At 36.4% G+C, this 18,741-nt stretch overlaps 1 protein-coding gene across 6 annotated transcripts in view; it reads right to left on the bottom strand.

The window, feature by feature from the left end:
* LOC126825420 (phosphatidylinositol 4-phosphate 3-kinase C2 domain-containing subunit alpha) overlaps positions 1 to 18,741 on the bottom strand; it is a 684,289-nt gene that overhangs the window by 76,239 nt on the left and 589,309 nt on the right. For all 6 annotated transcript variants that reach the window (XR_008788423.1, XR_008788424.1, XM_056101571.1 and 3 more), the window contains one exon: positions 13,781 to 13,917. Coding sequence is in view for 4 of the 6 variants with exons in the window: in XM_056101571.1 (XP_055957546.1) it covers positions 13,781 to 13,917 (137 nt within the window). In the remaining 2 variants the exon portion in view is untranslated. The remainder of the gene's footprint in view (positions 1 to 13,780; positions 13,918 to 18,741) is intronic.

The raw sequence follows: 18,741 nt of genomic DNA, 5'->3' as shown, positions 1-18,741 counted from the left end.
CCAAAAGTACGAGCTTTTGTCATTTAAATCAGGAAATGAAATTAATTGGTTTGGGGTTAGGCGTCCTACTTTTCTGTAGCAACCATGCTAATGAAGACAAACATACGCCATTTATTGTGCTATGAGAAAATTTTGCCCTGGAAGCTGTCCTACGACCTACACTTATATCGAATTCCAAAAGTCAAGGCTGATTTTACGTGTACGCTAATTTTCTTGTCCCCTTGGAATGATTAGACACTGTCCTTGTTAGGCCCCCGACCTGTACCAAGGAAATAACACCGAAAATACCCGAGGAACATTTTCGGCCAAGACCAGGAGCAAACCCGAGACCTCCAGGCTAGCGAACCAGCTTCTTAGTGGCTGAGCCACTGCGGCTCCACATCTAAATCAGGACCTTATTTTGCAGTTTAATAAGATAAATAAATAACAATTTGTTAAACAATTTTAATATACCTTTTAATTATCTAACAAGTAATACATAATTTAAATTTAACATTTGATGCTGTCTAATTGACAGAAAATATTGACAAAAACACAACAATCATAGGAAATTAAACAATAACACGAATTTGGCACGTCTAGGAAAGTCTTGGAATTCTTCTCTGTACATCAATGCGGTAATCGTTGCCGGGGGTATATTTTAATCGACGTATGATACTTTCGTTTACTGTAACCTTAAAACTGAAAAACTAATTTCACAATTCAAATGAATATAAGCGATTATGACTAAACAATTTAACAAGGTACTGATGTACTAAATTGAGATCAAGTAAATGGCATGGCCGAATCCGTAACATTGATTTAAATGGAATAATAATACGTGAACAATTTATATTTGATACGCCCAAAAAGGCAATTACTCGTGTAATAAATTGTCGTAGAATGGATGATAAAATCCTGGCAGAACAGCCTTTAATTCTTGAAGGTGACGGTACTTCGAGGATTTAATCTTCAAGGGTCCGGTGTTCACATTTTCGACAATGTCATCGTTAGATGGGGAGTTAACTTTGGCACGTCTAGGAAAGTCTTGAAATTCTTCTCCGTACATTAATTTATATTCAATGCGGCAGTCGTCGCCAGGGATATATTTTAAGACACGTAGATCCGTAACGACCGGTTCTCCAACTTTGATTCTAGGACGAATGGACGTATAATTTAGTTTACTGTAATCTTTAAAGAAATCATATGAGATACATTTTACATCATAGGGCGTGGGAATATTTCGAGCAACTTTAATGAAGTTGACGTAGTTCTGTGGACAATAGATGGGTTTATTACGCAGCTGGCGTTCAATTGTACTGTGGATACTGTCAGCCTCCATCTGGGTATGACCCTTTTCTAGGTATTTTTGGTAAATAGTTATATTCTGCTGAACAGCGACTCTGAGCAGGGCATTAGATAGCGTGCAGTTTCTATTCTGATAATTACACCCGTCACTGTATATAATAAGTGTCTTAATATTCCTACCTAAATGACAAATATAATCAACTACACAGGACGCGAAAGAATTAGCGGACAGATCGCCGTCCCCCTCATGCCAAAAATAGCAAGTTACACCCTTGGTGGTCAGATTAAATATAGTAAAATTGTGGCATGCCAGTTTTGTTTTATAATACATTGCGCTTGCCTTTAAAAGTGGGCTTAACAGTACGGCTTGCAAGTCAAGAGTTATCACAGCCATGGAATCATCAGTTGACGCAGCAACCTTGTCTTTTGATTTTTCGTCTCTGGCGGAGTTTTTCTTTTCAATATGAATATTATATTCATCTTCAGTAATGTTACCTGCCTGAAACGAACAACATGTATCACACTGGTCTTTTTTAGGCTTAAACAGCGAAATGTTCATCTCATCAAAAATATATTTAAACGACCTGTGGCGATTCATAATATTTTTATGTTGAGTACGGCAGTGTTCGCTGTATACTTTATAAAGATTCATAAAGGTTGTAAAAACGGGTTCCAAATACAATTTATTTGTACTTGATCTGCAGTAATGCGAAGGAAGTTTGGCTAGATTCTCAAGAAAATTTACAACATGTAAATAAACCTCACTTTTTCTGTCAATTGGGTCTCTTTTGATCCTAGTACGTCGGGGTGTTACCGACGACGGGTCGGATTTAAGTATATCTATCCACTTGTAGACAGATTTCTCTCCTATACATAGAGTAGAAAGAAATAAATGTTTACAAACTGGAACTCGTTCACCATCTCTTTTCAGAAAGTAATAATATGAATACTTCTTCCTGTAGTTGGCTTCATCTGGTTCAATGGTACCTCGTTATTGCACAGTGGGTCTATCAATCATATTAGACACCCATATTTTCTTCTCATCCCAAGTCATTGACCAAAAAAGACTGAACATTTGCTGTCGATCTTCCTCTGTTATCATATGAAATTTTCTAGTTGTGACCGGATTTAAGCATTGATCCGTGCATTTTCGTGGCTCAATCATTCTCCCCTTTCTAGGTTTAGAAACACACGTGTAGGCTTTTCCTTCCATTCTCAACTGTTTATTTGTGTTTCTTGACCATTTTTCGGGTTCAGCCCTTCCTGGTTTTGCTCTTTGTTTAGTGACAACTAACTCCTCATTATCTATGACATTGTTATCCAATTCTACTGTGGGATATTGTATGTTTTCGTCAATCTGTTGTGTCATATTATTAGGTTACGTATCTTTATCACCCACTGTTTGGAGTTCTATGATGTTATCCTGTTGTGCTGCCATGTGTTCTGTGTTGCTGTGAATGAGGTTGGGTTCCATGTTTATCTCATTTTCTGGTGGCATGACTTGTATGTTTCTTTGTAGAGGTTCTGTGTTTATATCTATGTGGTGTCTTTTGCGGGGTGCGTGGAGTTTACTATTAGAAGATGCATTTAAGCCCAGGTGTTCTTCGTTTCTAAACGTTATTAGCTTTACGTTGTTATCCGTTTTCTGTGTTCCTGAATCATATAATTTTCTAATATAAGGTTCAGTAGTTTCCGTAGCCTCTTTTCTTTGTTTCACTTTCCTACAATGTGTAAAAAGTAGATCATCCTCATCTGAGCTCAAATTGGCGTGTCTTAGGTCCCTTTGCCTTGGCGCAAAACTGGGATCTTTGCCCGAGTCATCTGAATCTATAGACTCCACGTCACTCAAAACACCGTAACCTACAGCTTGTCGGGGTGATAAATCATCTGTAGAATCTTCGTCACCCGAAATACCACATTCTAGAACTTGTTGGTTGGATAAATCGTCAAATGTACGGGTACTATTTAATGCATTGCTGTTTTCCGTGTCACGAAGAGCCCCAGATACCGTCGAAACAGATGTGCTTGAAATTAGTGATAGTTGGACCAGGCGTTTTCCTCGTGAAAGGATGTTGTCCGTTGACATATTTCGATCTTCAGATAATCAACCAAGAACGTGTTGTTATTCTGTAATCAGAAACAAAACAAATTGTAGTTAAATACCATGCAGATGACCCAAGAGGCTACATAAAATGTATTATATGGTCAATACAAAATATCGTATTTCGGTATAAAACGTATTTAGAATAGAACAAATAAACTGAAAAATGTCGTATTTCTATAAATTTCGTTTTAGGACTGTGCTATAGGTTGATAAAATCGTTTTAATACCAGATTACTTCATTGAGAGTTATAAAATATAGTTAGGTTGGATATTGTAACGCATATCGGGTGACAAATTGAATATTTTTCGATTTAACCGCTAACATACTTATCTGTGATGAAAGGTGACGATGATACACCGTATAAACCTGCATAAATGGCGCCCTCCAGTTCAGCAGCAATTCAGAAGGACCATGAAATCTGTATTATATAGATTTTCACCAATAATTACCTGTAGTTTTTGTTTTGCTGGAAGCAACTTGTTTGTCACATGGCAGTGCTTCATCGAAATACGACTTTTTGACATGTCATTTTTTTATCGAATCGGGTTACGAGATATCAACACATGACCATATGAATAGTTTTTATTGGGCTAGATATACGACTCTTAGATCAAAAGATGCGCCACGCAACGCAGATTCTGAAAAAACAAAAAAGTGCATTTCGAAAAATTTGCCACATACGACCTTTTGACTCCCCACCGACATTATTTTTTTTCAAATTTGGTGTGAAGGAAAAGTGGTCATGCGAGGACGAACCCTATCGACATTCATTCAACGTTCTGCAACCTGTGTACCAGAGTTATGCCCCCCGCATCTGAAAACTTTGTGAATGCGATAGGAGCTATAGTATCCAACAGATTGTTTTCAAATTGGGGTATTGAGAGAATGAACCCTATCAATTTTCAGCATTCAGCAAAATTCCGTTCTGGAGTTATCCCCCCCTTTCCCTAAAAACTTGTGAACGCGATATTCATTTTTGACAGATTCTTTTCAAATTTGGTGTGAAGCAATGTGGTCATGAGTCGACCAACCATATCAACATTCACCATCTGTTCTGGGGTTATCCCCCCATTGCTAAAAAACTTTGTGAATGTGTTACAGGCTACATTTTTTAACAATTTTTTTTTCAAATTTGGTTGCAAGCATTTGGGTCATGAGAGGATAAATCCTATCAATTTTCAGCTTTCCACAACTCTCCATTCCAGAGTAATCCTCCCTTTACCAAAAATTGACAGTTTTTAACAGATTTTTTTTCAAATCTGGTTTGAAGCATCGGGGCCATCCCCTGGTTTCATAAAGCATTCTTCGACTTAAGTTGAGAATTTACTCAACTTAAAAAATATCTTTGATCTAGAAACACACAAATTTGCACATAGATTCTTATTGATGTATTTGATACATTAATACAACAAAAGTTTATCAACTATATACTAAGTTTCATTACTCTCTATCAGATAGAATCAAAGTTATCTTGTCCCAAAGCATCGGCCAATGAAACTGCTTAGCTCTGCTTAAGAGCTTTAGCTTGAAATGTTAATCATTGAACTCAGTCAAGACATGCACCTAATAAACATCTACATTAAGTTTAAACATTCTACCTCAATTAGAAGCAGAGTTGTTACGTTCCCAATTCTTGACCAATCAAATTGGTTATCGCTCCTTAGCCTAAGCAGAAAATTCTCATCATCGAACTTAGTCAAGGTAATGATATAATGAATCTATACTCGGAGTTTCATCACTCTCAATTAATTATAACAAAAGTTATCGTGCCCCAAAGCAACAGCCAATCAGATTGCTTATCTCTCCTTACCGTCAGGAGACAATGTTCATCATCGAACTCCATCAAGGCATTCACCTAATCAACACCTACACCAAGTCTGAACATTCTACCTCAATAAGAAGGAGAGTTATTGTGTTCCAATGTCTGGACCATTCAAACTGCTCATCGCTCTGCTTACTCTCAGCAGAAAATGTTCATTATCGAACTTAGTCAAGGTATTGATGTAATGAAACTATACACCAAGTTTCACCACTCCCACTTAATTAGAACTAAAGTTATCGTGTCCCAAAGCATCAACCAATCAAATTGCTTATCTCTGCTTACACTTAGCAGAAAATGCTCATCTTCAAACTCCATCAAGGCATTGACCTAATGAATACCTACACCAAGTTTGAACATTCTAGCTCAATTAGAAGGAGAGTTATTGAGTCCCAAAAGTGAGACGGACGGACGGACAGGGGCGACGACACTATACGTCCACATGAAAATGTGGGCGTATAAAAATAAAAAAAAGTAGTTCCTTTTTAACTGACCAATCAAATTGATCACACAAGCGATATCTACTGTAGAATGTTTTATTGGGTGATAAAAGTCATTCCATGGAACTTTATTATTATTTTTATCACACAATAAATATTTGGGTAAGAAAAAATTAAAAATTTAATATTTGTGCACCTTTTAAGGTAGTTGTACACAGATTGACTGATGGGATAACATAGTGAACATCCAGGTATTTACTTTCAAATTCCCCGGAACTAACACGGCAGCCGTGTTTGAATTGACTCACATGTGGGTTTGCTCCTGGGCACTTGCGCATATCCGAAACTGTTGTTAGCGATAACAACAAAGCGATAACTACTTCCGGTGGTGTGAGATGGTTCCTGATAACTGATCACAATCTGTTTCACAGAGTATTACGAAAGTTTTCTAATATCTCTATAAAAGATGACTGCCTTCATCACATGACATATCATGTGGCGTCAATCATTGGCTCAGTGGCGCGTGCATTGTTTACACAAGACGTTACTGATTCGAGCATACCCATTTACACTAAAATAGGAAATAATTTTTACCTACAAATACTTCAAACGTCTTTATTTATTTTTCTAATACATACAAAAAATGATTTAGAATTTAATTTGTCGGAGGAAAAAGGTCAATATTTGTGGCTCATTAAGTCATCCTCAATGTCATCCTTATTAGTGATTGTCACGGCCTAGCGAATATTCACTGCTGATCAGTGTGAACTGATCAGTTCAGGAACAAGAGCATCTCTAACGCTGCAATATACGTCCACATTCGGGCTTTGATTGATATGGTACTTTTTAAAATGAAGAGAATGAAATATGAAATGGCTGTAATATGACAAGAGGCAACGAAGGCTAGGCATTTGTTTTGCTAAATTTACACACAAAATATTAACAAAAAAATGGGTGTGACACTGATCCAGGGGATCGGGGCATGCAACAAAATAAATAGTTGCCGACTTTACGGTATAAGGAATAAATATGCAAAGTTCCAAGATGATCCATTCAGAATTGCAGCCTGTTGACGATAAATACAACCAGTGGCTGCCAGGCAGGATACGCCCACATTTTGCAAGAGATGAATAGAGAACAAGCTAAAAACAAAAAAGATGTTTTGTACAATCTGGAGTCATAATCCAGAAAGTTCTGGTCTTAAATGCGCACATATCAAAAGGAACTGAGATTTTTGGAATATAAAGATATGTTATAAGTATCATCAAAATTTGATAAAAATTGTGACCTCTAGAAGATCCATAACCTTTGTATACACAATTTGCGTACAAAGACCGGCCATTTTGTCGGGCGGTTTCATTTTATTTTCCCGAAATTCCAATTCAACCTTCAATATGGTGGAATGGTGATATATCTAAACGGTTTTTAAAATAGGAAAAAAAAAATTGTGACCTCTAGAGAATCCACAAGCTAAAAATGCGATTTTTAGACCAATCAGGGGCCATAATCCAGGAAGTTACGTTCCGAGATGTGTGATTATCAACAGGAACCAAGATCTTTATGCTAAAAAAATATGTTTAAAGTTTCATCCAAATCAGATAAAAACTGTGACCCATAGGGGGTCCACAACCTTGATATACCATATTTTTACACTATTTGCGTACAATTTTTGTCCGATTTTCACGAAATTCGAACTCAACCATCTTTAGTGTGTAACTGTGATGTTTTTATCGGGTAAAAATTATGACCTCTATAGGGTCCACAAGCTCAAAACGCGATTTTTCGTATAATCAAGGGCCATAATTCAGGAAGTTACAATTTGATATGCGCGAATAACGACAGGAACCAAGATCTTTATGTTATAAACATGCATTTCAAGTTTCATCAAAATCAAACCAAAATTGTGACCTCTAGAAGGTCCACAACCTTGATATACCAGATGTTCACACTATTTGCATACAAGGGGCGGCCATTTTGTCCGACATTTTTCGTCCAATTTTCACGAAATTTGCACTCAACCATCACCAGGGTGTAACAGTGATATACTAAAACATTTTTTTAAATCAGGTAAAAATTGTGACCTGCAGAGGAACTACAATTTAAAAGCGCTATTTTTCGTACAATCAGGGGCCATAATTCGGGAAGTTACGATCCGATATGCGTGAATATCAAAAGGAATCAAGATCTTTGGGATATAAATATGCATTCCAAGTTTCGTCAAAATCGGATGAAAATTATACCATATTTTACACTATTTGCATACAAGGGGCGGCCATTTTGTCCGGCAGTTTTGGTCCGATTTTCACGAAATTTGAACTCGACCATCATTAGGGTGTAACGGTGACATACCAAAAATGTTTTTTTAAATCGGATAAAAATTGTGACCTCTAGAGGGACCACAAGCTAAAAACGTAATTTTTCGTACAATCAGGGGCCATAAGTTACAATCCGATATGTGCGAATATCGAACGGAAGCAAGATATTTGGGTTATAAACATGCATGTCAAGTTTCATCAAAATCGGATCGAAATTGTGACCTCTATAGTGTCCACAAGCTAAAAACTTGATTTTTCGTACAATCAGGGGCCATAATCCATGAAGTTATGGTCCGATACATGTGAATATCGGATAAAAATTTTGACCTGTAGAGTGTCTACAGACAAATTGTGGACGGCAGACAGGGGCAACGACAATATACTTCCACATGAAAATGTTGGCATATAAAAATTGGTCATGGCTTTCCCCTGGGGGGTGGATATGGAATAATAAGATAGGTTGCCAGGCAACAAAACATACAATCACAGCAGCTAAATCCTCCGAGCAGTCAACAAGGGTTGTCACATATTTATTCTTTTGTAGGTAATTAGGGGAATTTAATAGACAATTCATACAGATGACATTACAATTTTCGTCATTTAAAGGTTCACAAGGTTCTAAAAACTAAAACAAGGGCCGTAACTGTGCAAGCAATCTACAGAAATTGTTCAAATTCAACAGGCTTTTTCATTTTACTAATTCAAATAATGCATATAAATTTCATACAGATCGGATGATAACTTTTGTCGTTCGAAAGTTCACAAGGTGCAACAAAGTAAATCAAGGGCCATAACTCTAGATGTAATTGATAGAAATTGCTGACATTCAATAGGCTTGTTCGTCTTCATTTCACTAATTTAGGTGATAACTGAAGCTCAATAGGCTTGTTCGTTTTACTAATTTTAATGATACATATAAATTTCATACAGATTAGGTGATAACTTTTGTCGTTCAAGCGTTCACAAGATTCAACAAAGTTAAAGAAGGGCCATAACTCTAGATGTAATTAACAGAAATTTGCTGAAACTCAATAGGCTTGTTCGTTTTACTAATATAAATTTCATACAGATCGGATAATAACTTTTGTTGTTAGAGCATTTACAAGGTACAACAGCATGAAACAAGTGCCATAACTCACAGCGTAATTAACGGAAATTGCTGAAATTCAATAGGATTCTTCGTTTCACTAATTTAAATGATAATAATAATAATATGTACATTTATAAAGCGCTAGTACTCCATGCACAGAGGCATGCTCACAGCGCATACAGTTAATTAATTTGATTAATCATGATAACATTTCTCAAAAAGATGAGTTTTAAGTCTTGATTTAAAACAAGAGAGAGTTGGAGATGCTTTAATGATTTCTGGTAGATTGTTCCACTCTTTAGGTGCATTAACTGCGAACGATCTGTATCCAAATGATTTTAGCTTCCACCTTGGGCAACACAACTGATGAAGTCTGTTTGATCGGAGATTACGTGAGGGAACATGTATTTGCATAAGGTTTGATAAGTATTTTGAAGCTAAGCCATTTACACACTGATAAGTTAAGGACAGGATTTTGAAGATGATTCTTTCGTTTATTGGCAGCCATTGGAGTTATTTCAGAACAGGAGTTATATGAGAGTATTTCGATGATCTGGTAACAATTTGAGCTGCAGTATTTTGTACAAGTTGAAGTTTTTTAATATTGGCACTAGATGTTTCTGCTAACAAGCTGTTACAGTAGTCAATCCTTGAGAATACCAGAGAACACACAAGTGTGGCAGCTGCTTCCTGGCTAATCAAGTGTCTTGTATGGCCAATGTTTCTGAATTTGCGCGAATTTGACTGTCCATGCTTAGATTAGGCTCTAAGAGGACACCTAAGTTCTTCACAGTGTCTGATGGTGCAATTATTGCATCTCCTACAAGCACACCATTTGAACCTGGATTTTTCAGACGAGTATTTGGACCAAAGAAGATACATTCTGTTTTAGTGTCATTCAATTTCAACATGTTTCTTGTCATCCAGTCTTTAATGTCACGTGTACACAATTTGATGTCAGAAAATTTTGGGATGGAACAGTTTTTGAAATGGAGTAATTTGCAGTCAGCTGTGTATCATCTGCATAAGAATGTCGTCCTAGACCATGTTTATCGATTAGTTGTCCTAAATTCTTAGTATACATCACAAAAAGGACAGGTCCTAGGACTGATCCTTGTGGAACTCCACAGTTTAACAGAATCTTGTCTGATTTCACTTTATCTACTAGAACAGATTGGCGTCTATTAGTAAGGTATGAATCAAACCAATTTAATATGACACCATCTAGACCAGTCTTGTTTAAGACACACAAGCAGCCTGTCATGATTGATTGTGTCAAAAGCTGCGGATAAGTCCAAGAGGACCAATAGGTAGATATGCGGATTGGAATTCATCCATAAGATCATGATGAATCAGATGGTCCATAAGTTGAGATTTGACAGCCTTCTCTAGCATCTTAGAAAGAAAAGATAAATTGGAGACAGGGCGGTAGTTTGATAGGGAGGAAACTTCAAGATGAGGTTTCTTTAACAGGGGCTTAACCACTGCTTCTTTGAGACTTTGGGGAACAACGCCACATTCTAAGCTTTTATTAATGATACACGTAATGACTGGGAGAAGCACACTCACATAATCCAAGAGGAATTTAGTTGGAACAGGGTCTAACTCACAACTTGTAGGCTTAGAATCTTTTATTATTTTCAATACTTGATCTTCGGTATAAGGTTTGAAGAAACAAAGAGACGGTGGAGACAGCCTGGATGTGTGTTGTGATGTATATGTAGTGTCATTCCTTACCGATTTAATCAAGTCATCTCAGATTTTATCAATCTTCCCTTTGAAAAAACGTGAAAGTCATTGCCAGGGTGGTATAATCCTGTGCTGCTGGAAGTGGGGACGATATTTTTAGTCCTAATAAATCAAACAGATGAGTGAATAAAGCCTTAGAATTTCTAGAATTGGTTAAGATTTGGTTATTGTAATAACGAGTTTTCACATGTCGGAGTTTATTGTTCACATCTGATCTGGCTCGACAGAAAATTTGTCTGTGTACTTCAAGTCTTGTCTTCCGCCATCTTCTCTCAGCTACCCGTCGCTTACATTTCAATACAGCAATTTCATCAGTGTACCACGGTGCATGGGATTTGACACGAACAATTTTGGATTTACATGTAGCGTGTTTGTCCAAAAGGGGGGTAAGGGTTGAATTGTACAGGTCAACGAGTTCGTCAACCTTCTCGGGTGTATTTATAAAGAGGCCTGAATCTAACAAATCCTTTTCAAAATCTGTCTTTGAGATACACTTAATGTTTCTGCAATCTATCACCTGCTTTGGGTTTGGTGGTTTAGAACAGTTCAAAGATATTTTGATCATAAAATGATCAGACATTTGATGATCTTTAACAGAGACTGACTGAACTACTGAATCAGATTGTCGAGAAACAACCCAGTCAATGATGTGTCCATTTTTATGAGTGGCTGTGTTTACGTGCTGGATAAGCTTATGAGTATTTAAAAGACTAAGAATCTTTTTGACATATGGTTGATGCTGTTCATCATAGTGGGTATTCAAATCACCCAGAAGGAGCAGTTTCCCCTTTTTGACACTTAAGGAACCTAGAAATGTAGATAAATTGTCATGGAATTGACCACATGTCAGTTTGTTTGTTCTTGATGGAGGGGGCCTATAGATACAAACAGCACAGGTGGATGTTTTGCAATGCTTGATTAATGTCTCAATATATTCAAATGAGGAGTACTTAACATGTTTCGGGGGGTTTAGAATCTCAACATTCAGCTGGTATTTATAGATAACGGCGACTCCACCACCTACTGATGTATTCCTGGGAACATGCTTGAACGTATAGCCTGGTGGGGTAAATTCAGCTATTTTAGCCTCATCGCCGTTTGACCTTAACCAAGTCTCTTTTAGATACAGAATATCAATTTGATTTTCAATGATCAAGTCGAAAATTTCAAGAGTCTTGTTACGGTAGGAACGTGAGTTCCAGAGAAATAGATTCAGTTGAGATACCCTGATCATAGTTCACCTTGCGCTTTCCTCCCCGACTTCTTCGACGACTGCGAGATATTCCAAGATGTTTCAGAAAGTTAACCTCTAAATTTTCACAAATTTTTTCATCAAAGTTTTTAATTGAGAAAAGTTTTTCCCTTGAATAAGTGTACATCACTGTGTTTAAATGAGTAGAAACCGGGTTTAACAAACTGTTGAATAAAGAAAGTTCAATGAGACAGCTCGCAAACACTAACACTGAGAAGTAGTAAAGGTGGATTTGTACGTTTACAGTATAGTTTTCTCGCTTTTTAGTAAATTTCTATGAATATCGGTAAAATTCTAATTATCGCAACAAATCTAATACGAAGAGGCTAAAATCTGTAGGTACAGTGTGTTAATTAACAGGGGTGAGAAATTGACTGAGTGGTGATATAATTATCGCTAGGGGTGAAAATCTCGGCGACGGTGCGTTTTCTGTACCGGTGTGTTAATTAACGAACGGGTTAAAAACGACTGACACGGTGTGTATTCTTTGTTTGGTGAGTTTTCTCGAAAGCGTGTTATAACTGCAACAAAGGTGTTATATCAAGGACCAACAGGCTTTATCTGACGCGTCGGTGTTAAATCCAATTTACCGTGCAGTAATTATCGAAATTCGCTGAAAATCAATAGGATTCTTCGTCTCATGACCTTAAACACTGTGTATAAATTTAAAGTCAATCAGATATTAACTTTAGCCTCTAGAGCGTCCACAAGATTTTTCAAAGTGATCAAGGGCCATAACTCTGAAAGTACTTATCAGAAATCGCCGAAAATCAATAGGCTTCTTCGTCTCATGACATTAACCACTGTGTATAAATTTAAAGTCAATCGGATCTTAACTTTAGCCTCTAGAGTGTCCACAAGATTTTTCAAAGGTATCAAGGGCCATAACTCTGGCAGTAATTATCGGAAATCGCTAAAAATCAATAGGCTTCTTCGTCTCATGACATTAAACACTGTGTATAAATTTAAAGTCAATCGGATATTAACTTTGACATCTAGAGCGTCCACAAGATTTTTGAAGTGATGAAGGGCCATAACTCTGGCAGTAATTATCGGAAATCGCTGAAAATCAAAAGGCTTCTTCGTGTCATGACCTTAAACACTATGTATAAATTTAAAGTCAATCAGATATTAACTTTAGCCTCTAGAGCATTCACAAGCAATTTTGGATGTCGGACCAACCAACGACGGACAGGCGGGGGCGACAACAATATACGACAACATTTCAATGTGGGCGTATAAAAAGTATTACATATTTGGTTCTAGTTTTGTCATTAATAAATATACTTGTTATTGTGATTAGCTGTTTTAGTGATCAATAGGGACACGATCAACGGATCTAAGTTGATTGGCTTGAAATTGATAGTTCTATCGTTCGTGAATTGTTGCTGTTGGTTTTTTTTTTAGTGATTAGTCGTGACACTTTTTGATGTTTTAATGATTACCTATTTTGTAGATTGAATGTTGGCCTTTATATGATTTATAGTTATATATAACTCTATGATCAGGTATATATTGCCATTCTGGCAGGTCTGTCAGCGTGTGATCCAGATGATATAAATTTTACCTGCGTGTTATATAGGGGAATATCAATTTTTCCAGAATTCCTGATTCGAGAGGGAGTGTTTTATTTATGATGGCATATTATACATAGGTGTATCTGTAAATCATTATGTCAATGAAAAACATATTTTTATTTTTCAAATCAATTAGATATATTTACCTGGTGGAGAAATTAGGCCATTGAATTAAAGGAAACATGGCAGCTAATTTATCTCTGAATTCAACAAACTCAGCAAACATACGGAATATATAGGAAGGAACCTGCTGTTTTTCTCTCTCTATTTGAAATATATAGATCTGCAAACACAAAAAAATATTCACAATATTACAGATATAGAGAAACCTACCATAAATCAGAAACACAAGAAAGTGGCATTTACAGAAAATGTCACACAATAACAGTAGGCCCTATTTTGTGCTTTGGTTCATAATTTAGTCATTTACTGATCAATTTCTCTGGGTATACCCTACATACACACATTAAAGATACATTTTGGGAGATTCGATAACGAGTTGGCAGTTCTCACTATAATAGTTAAAGATAGGTTGCCAGGCAACAAAACATACGCCAACAGCAGCTAAATCGTCCGAGCAGTCGACAAGGGTTGTCACATATTTATTCTTTTGTAGGTAATTAGGGGCATTTAATATACAATTTCATACAAATGACATTATAATTTTCGTCGTTTGAGGGTTCACAAGGTTCTAAAATGATGCATCTGAATTTCATACAGATTAGGTGATAACTTTTGTCGTTCAAGCGTTCACAAGATTCAACAAAGTTAAAGAAGGGCCATAACTCTAGATGTAATTAACAGAAATTTGCTGAAACTCAATAGGCTTGTTCGTTTTACTAATATAAATTTCATACAGATCGGATAATAACTTTTGTCGTTAGAGCATTTACAAGGTACAACAACGTGAAACAAGTGCCATGACTCACAGCGTAATTAACGGAAATTGCTGAAATTCAATAGGATTCTTCGTTTCACTAATTGCGTCTAATTAACTATTGTTTAGTTTCTCGACACGTGTTGAATTATAAGCGTCCCGTCTAATTAGCACGACTGTTCAATAATTAATAATGCTTTCTATAGATCCCATATTATGTAATATATGATTGGTGCAATATCCATGCTGTTAGTCTTAATTGCGAAGACATTTAAACAAAAGGATTTAATAAGGGTAGGGAGTCGACGTGTACACAAGTAAATCAGATGCGTGAGATTTATCATTCATGGATGGGTTGTCAGTGTGGGAAATACTGTTTTAAATGGATATATAAATACACGTTTTATGATTGTGGACGAAACGGTATGTGCATCTCAAGAAAGCTTTGCTTCGGAACCTTCCCGTCGTTATTAAAAATCCAACATCTGTTTCACCGTAGTGATTTTGAAAAATAATCCCTGGATAATGACAGGCATTACAGATACCTGCCGTCGTATGATTCCTGAAAAATAATATTTCACCATATCGCAACAGGTCAGTACTAAAACTAACACTAATTACAGTTTTTTAACATTGTGCTGCAAAACTGAACGATGACCAACAACCAAACACATCGTATTATCTGAACATCGCACGTGAAATTAGATGTTTGACAACAAAATTTAACACCTTGCGTAATTGGACACCTTGAAATTCGATAGAAGTACAAATTGAGCACTATTCGCCGAAATTCAACAATATTTATGAATAATTGGACACAGAGTAGAAATTAGCGCTATTTACGCAAGATTAAACGGTAACAATTAAAGCAGTCTGGACTTAAATGCCAGTGCCTGAGCAAAGTTCCACCATAGAAAAGATAACCTATGGGGTTGTCCCAAAATGACCGAGGTAATGTGTCGATGAAACGTTTAACTCAAGTCTATTTTATTTTTTAAAATTTAAAGGGGCATTAGGTTTTTTAAATCGGATAAAAATTATGACATCTTAGGGTCCACAAGCTAAAAACGCAATTTTTCGTACAATCAGGGGCCATTATTCAGGAAGTTACAATCTGATATGCGCAAATATGGAAACGAACCAAGATCTTTGGGTTATAAACTTACATTTCAAGTTTCATCAAAATAGGATTAAAATTGTGACCTCTATAGGGTCCACAACCTAAAAACGTGATTTTTCGTACAAACAAAGGCCATAATCCATGAAGTTTCGATCCGATACATGCCAATATCGAAAGCAACCAAGATCTTTTGGAGATAAACCTATATTTCAAGTGTCGTCAAAATCGGATAAGAATTGTGACCTGTAGAGTGTCCACAAACAAATTGTAGATGGACGGAGGGACAGGGGCGACGACAATATACGTCCATTTAACCCCTTTAGTCTTTGTCCGGTATATAGATGATATCTTTCTTATCTGGACACTTGGAAACTCCAAATTATTAGATTTCCTCCAACTGATGAACACCTTCCACAAAACTATTTAGTTCACAGCCGAATACTCTACTCATAAAGTGCCGTTTCTAGACACTATGATAAGCTTTAACCCTGTAACCAAGAAACTCTCATTTAACCTTTACTGTAAACCTACAGACACACACTCTTACCTTTCCTACACCTCATCCCACCCGCCACATATGTAGGCGAAACTAAAAGACTGTTCCGCATTAGGCTGAAGGAACACTATGCGTGATATTACCCACAAGAGAGACACCCCAGTCACCTCCCACTTCCATTTACCGAGACATTCCAGTCGAAACCTTGACTATCAAATAATTAAACAACTTGGCACAGACCCTGAGCTATATACTTCTACTACCAATAGACGCACAATCGAATTACATTGGATTATAAGATTAAAAACCTTTCAACCTCACAGTATCAACGACAAAATCTGAACTTGGGCACCCCCCCTTTATTTTCTTTGTAATATTTTACCTTTATTATAAGCTAACCTTTGATGTTATGTATTCCATGACGTCATCATTCCAGTCATTTTGTATTTAGTTCATAACTGAAGAAGTTAATATTTTTAGTGACGAAATGTTGGATAAATTGATGGGTTTTTTTTATACTGTATTCTATTAATTACTGTATATCAACTTATCTGAATATCAAATGCATCATTTTGACTTAGTCAAAATTTATCCAATCAAAGCATCTGTAATTGGTTTGTGTTACCTGTTTCTATTGATTGGAAGTTTCACATGAAACTGTGGGCATATAAAAAACAAAGTAGTGACCTATGTGTACTTAGAAAAACTTAGATAAATCAACTTGAGGAAACATATTAAAATAGTCATTAAAAAAAAAATAGCGGCTGCCAGGCAAGATACGCCCACATTTTGCAAGAGATGCATAGAGAAGCTACGATCCGATATGCGCGAATTTCTAAAGGAACAAAGATCTTTGGGTTATAAACATGTATTTCAAGTTTCATCAAATCGAATCAAAACTATGATCTGTAGAGGGTTCACAACTTGATATACCATATTTTTACACTATTTGCATACCAGGGGTGGCCATTTTGTCCGGCAGTTTTGCTCCGAAATTCAAACTCAAGCATCATTACAATGTAACAGTGATATATTAGAACTATTTTTTAAAACGGATAATAATTGTGACCTCTAGAGGGACCACAAGCTAAAAACATAATTTTTCATACAATCAGGGGCCATAATTTGGTCATTTTTTTTATCAAGTCGTCATGACCGTGCATATACAGTGATGTAAAACCCAGTGTCCTTCAGTTCTGTCTACAGGTATCTTTCCTACCACCATCATAATTACAATAATGAAATGATGTTATAAAATGTCAAAGAATGTTTCATCTTGTTGGAAGACAATGCCATACAATTATAGCTTCAGGGCGTTGCCATGTCTAACCAATGGTAACTTCGCAATTAATTAGGGTTTCACAATGCGTAGCTTGTGTGAAACACTATTGTTTTTGTTCGGATTATTATTCTTATTATTAATATTATTTTTTTTTCCACTTGAGCATATCTCAGAAACTACTTGTCGGATCAATTCGATGTCTTCGGTTTTCCTGGGAAAGTGGGTTTGATTTAAATTTTAAAGCTATTTCCAACGTTCTGCGACAATGCGAAATGTCCAAAATCGCTGAAGTTGCCGTTTTTTTAAATATTGCCGTAATATTAACAATAATCATTGGATTTTAATATTTGATACATTTTGACATGGCCACAGACAAGGCAGATAGCTACGGTTCCTTAGATTTTTGACGAATCTTCGGAGATATTAGGCGCCAAATTTTGACAAAAAACTTTTTTTATTAATGAATATTTTTTATGGCATTTTACCCAGGGTTAAAGGTCTGATTTGAGCAAAGATAGGTTGCCAGGCAACGAAACATACGCCCACAGCAGCTAAATCGTCCGGGCAGTCAACATACTTGTTCACCTCAAGATCTTAAACTCTGTATCAATCTGAAGTCAATCGGATATTAACTTTGGCCTCTAGAGCGTCCACAAGATTTTTCAAAGTGATCAAGGGCCATAACTTTGGCAGTAATTATCAGAAATCTTTGAAAATCAATAGGATTCTTCGCCTCGTGACCTCAAACACTGTGTATAAATTTATAGTCAATGAGATTAACTTTAGCCTTTAGAGCATCCACAAGGTTTTTTGAAGTGATCAAGGGCCATAACTTTGGCAGTAATTATCAGAAATCTTTGAAAATCAATAGGATTCTTCGCCTCGTGACCTCAAACACTGTGTATAAATTTAAAGTCAATGAGATTAACTTTAGCCTTTAGAGCATCCACAAGGTTTTTTGAAGTGATCAAGGGCCATAACTCTGGCAGTAATTATCGAAAATCACTGAAAATGAATAGACTTCTTCGTCTCATGACCTTAAACACTGTGTATAAATTTAAAGTCAATCAGATATTAACTTTGGTCTCAAGAGCGTCCACAAGATAAAGTGATAAAGGGCCATAACTCTGGCAGTAATTGTCGGAAACTGCTGAAAATCAATAGGGAATCCCCGTCTCATGACCTTAAACACTGTGTATGAATTTAAAGTCAATCGGATATTAACTTTGACCTCTACAGCGTCCATAAGATTTTTTGAAGTGATCAAGGTCCATAACTCTGGCAGTAATTATCGGAAATCGCTGAAAATCAATAGGCTTCTTCATCTCATGA

Source organism: Patella vulgata, chromosome 6 (assembly GCF_932274485.2).
Source record: "Patella vulgata chromosome 6, xgPatVulg1.2, whole genome shotgun sequence".
Lineage (NCBI taxonomy): Eukaryota > Metazoa > Mollusca > Gastropoda > Patellidae > Patella > Patella vulgata.
This window is presented reverse-complemented; position numbering and strand designations above follow the sequence as displayed.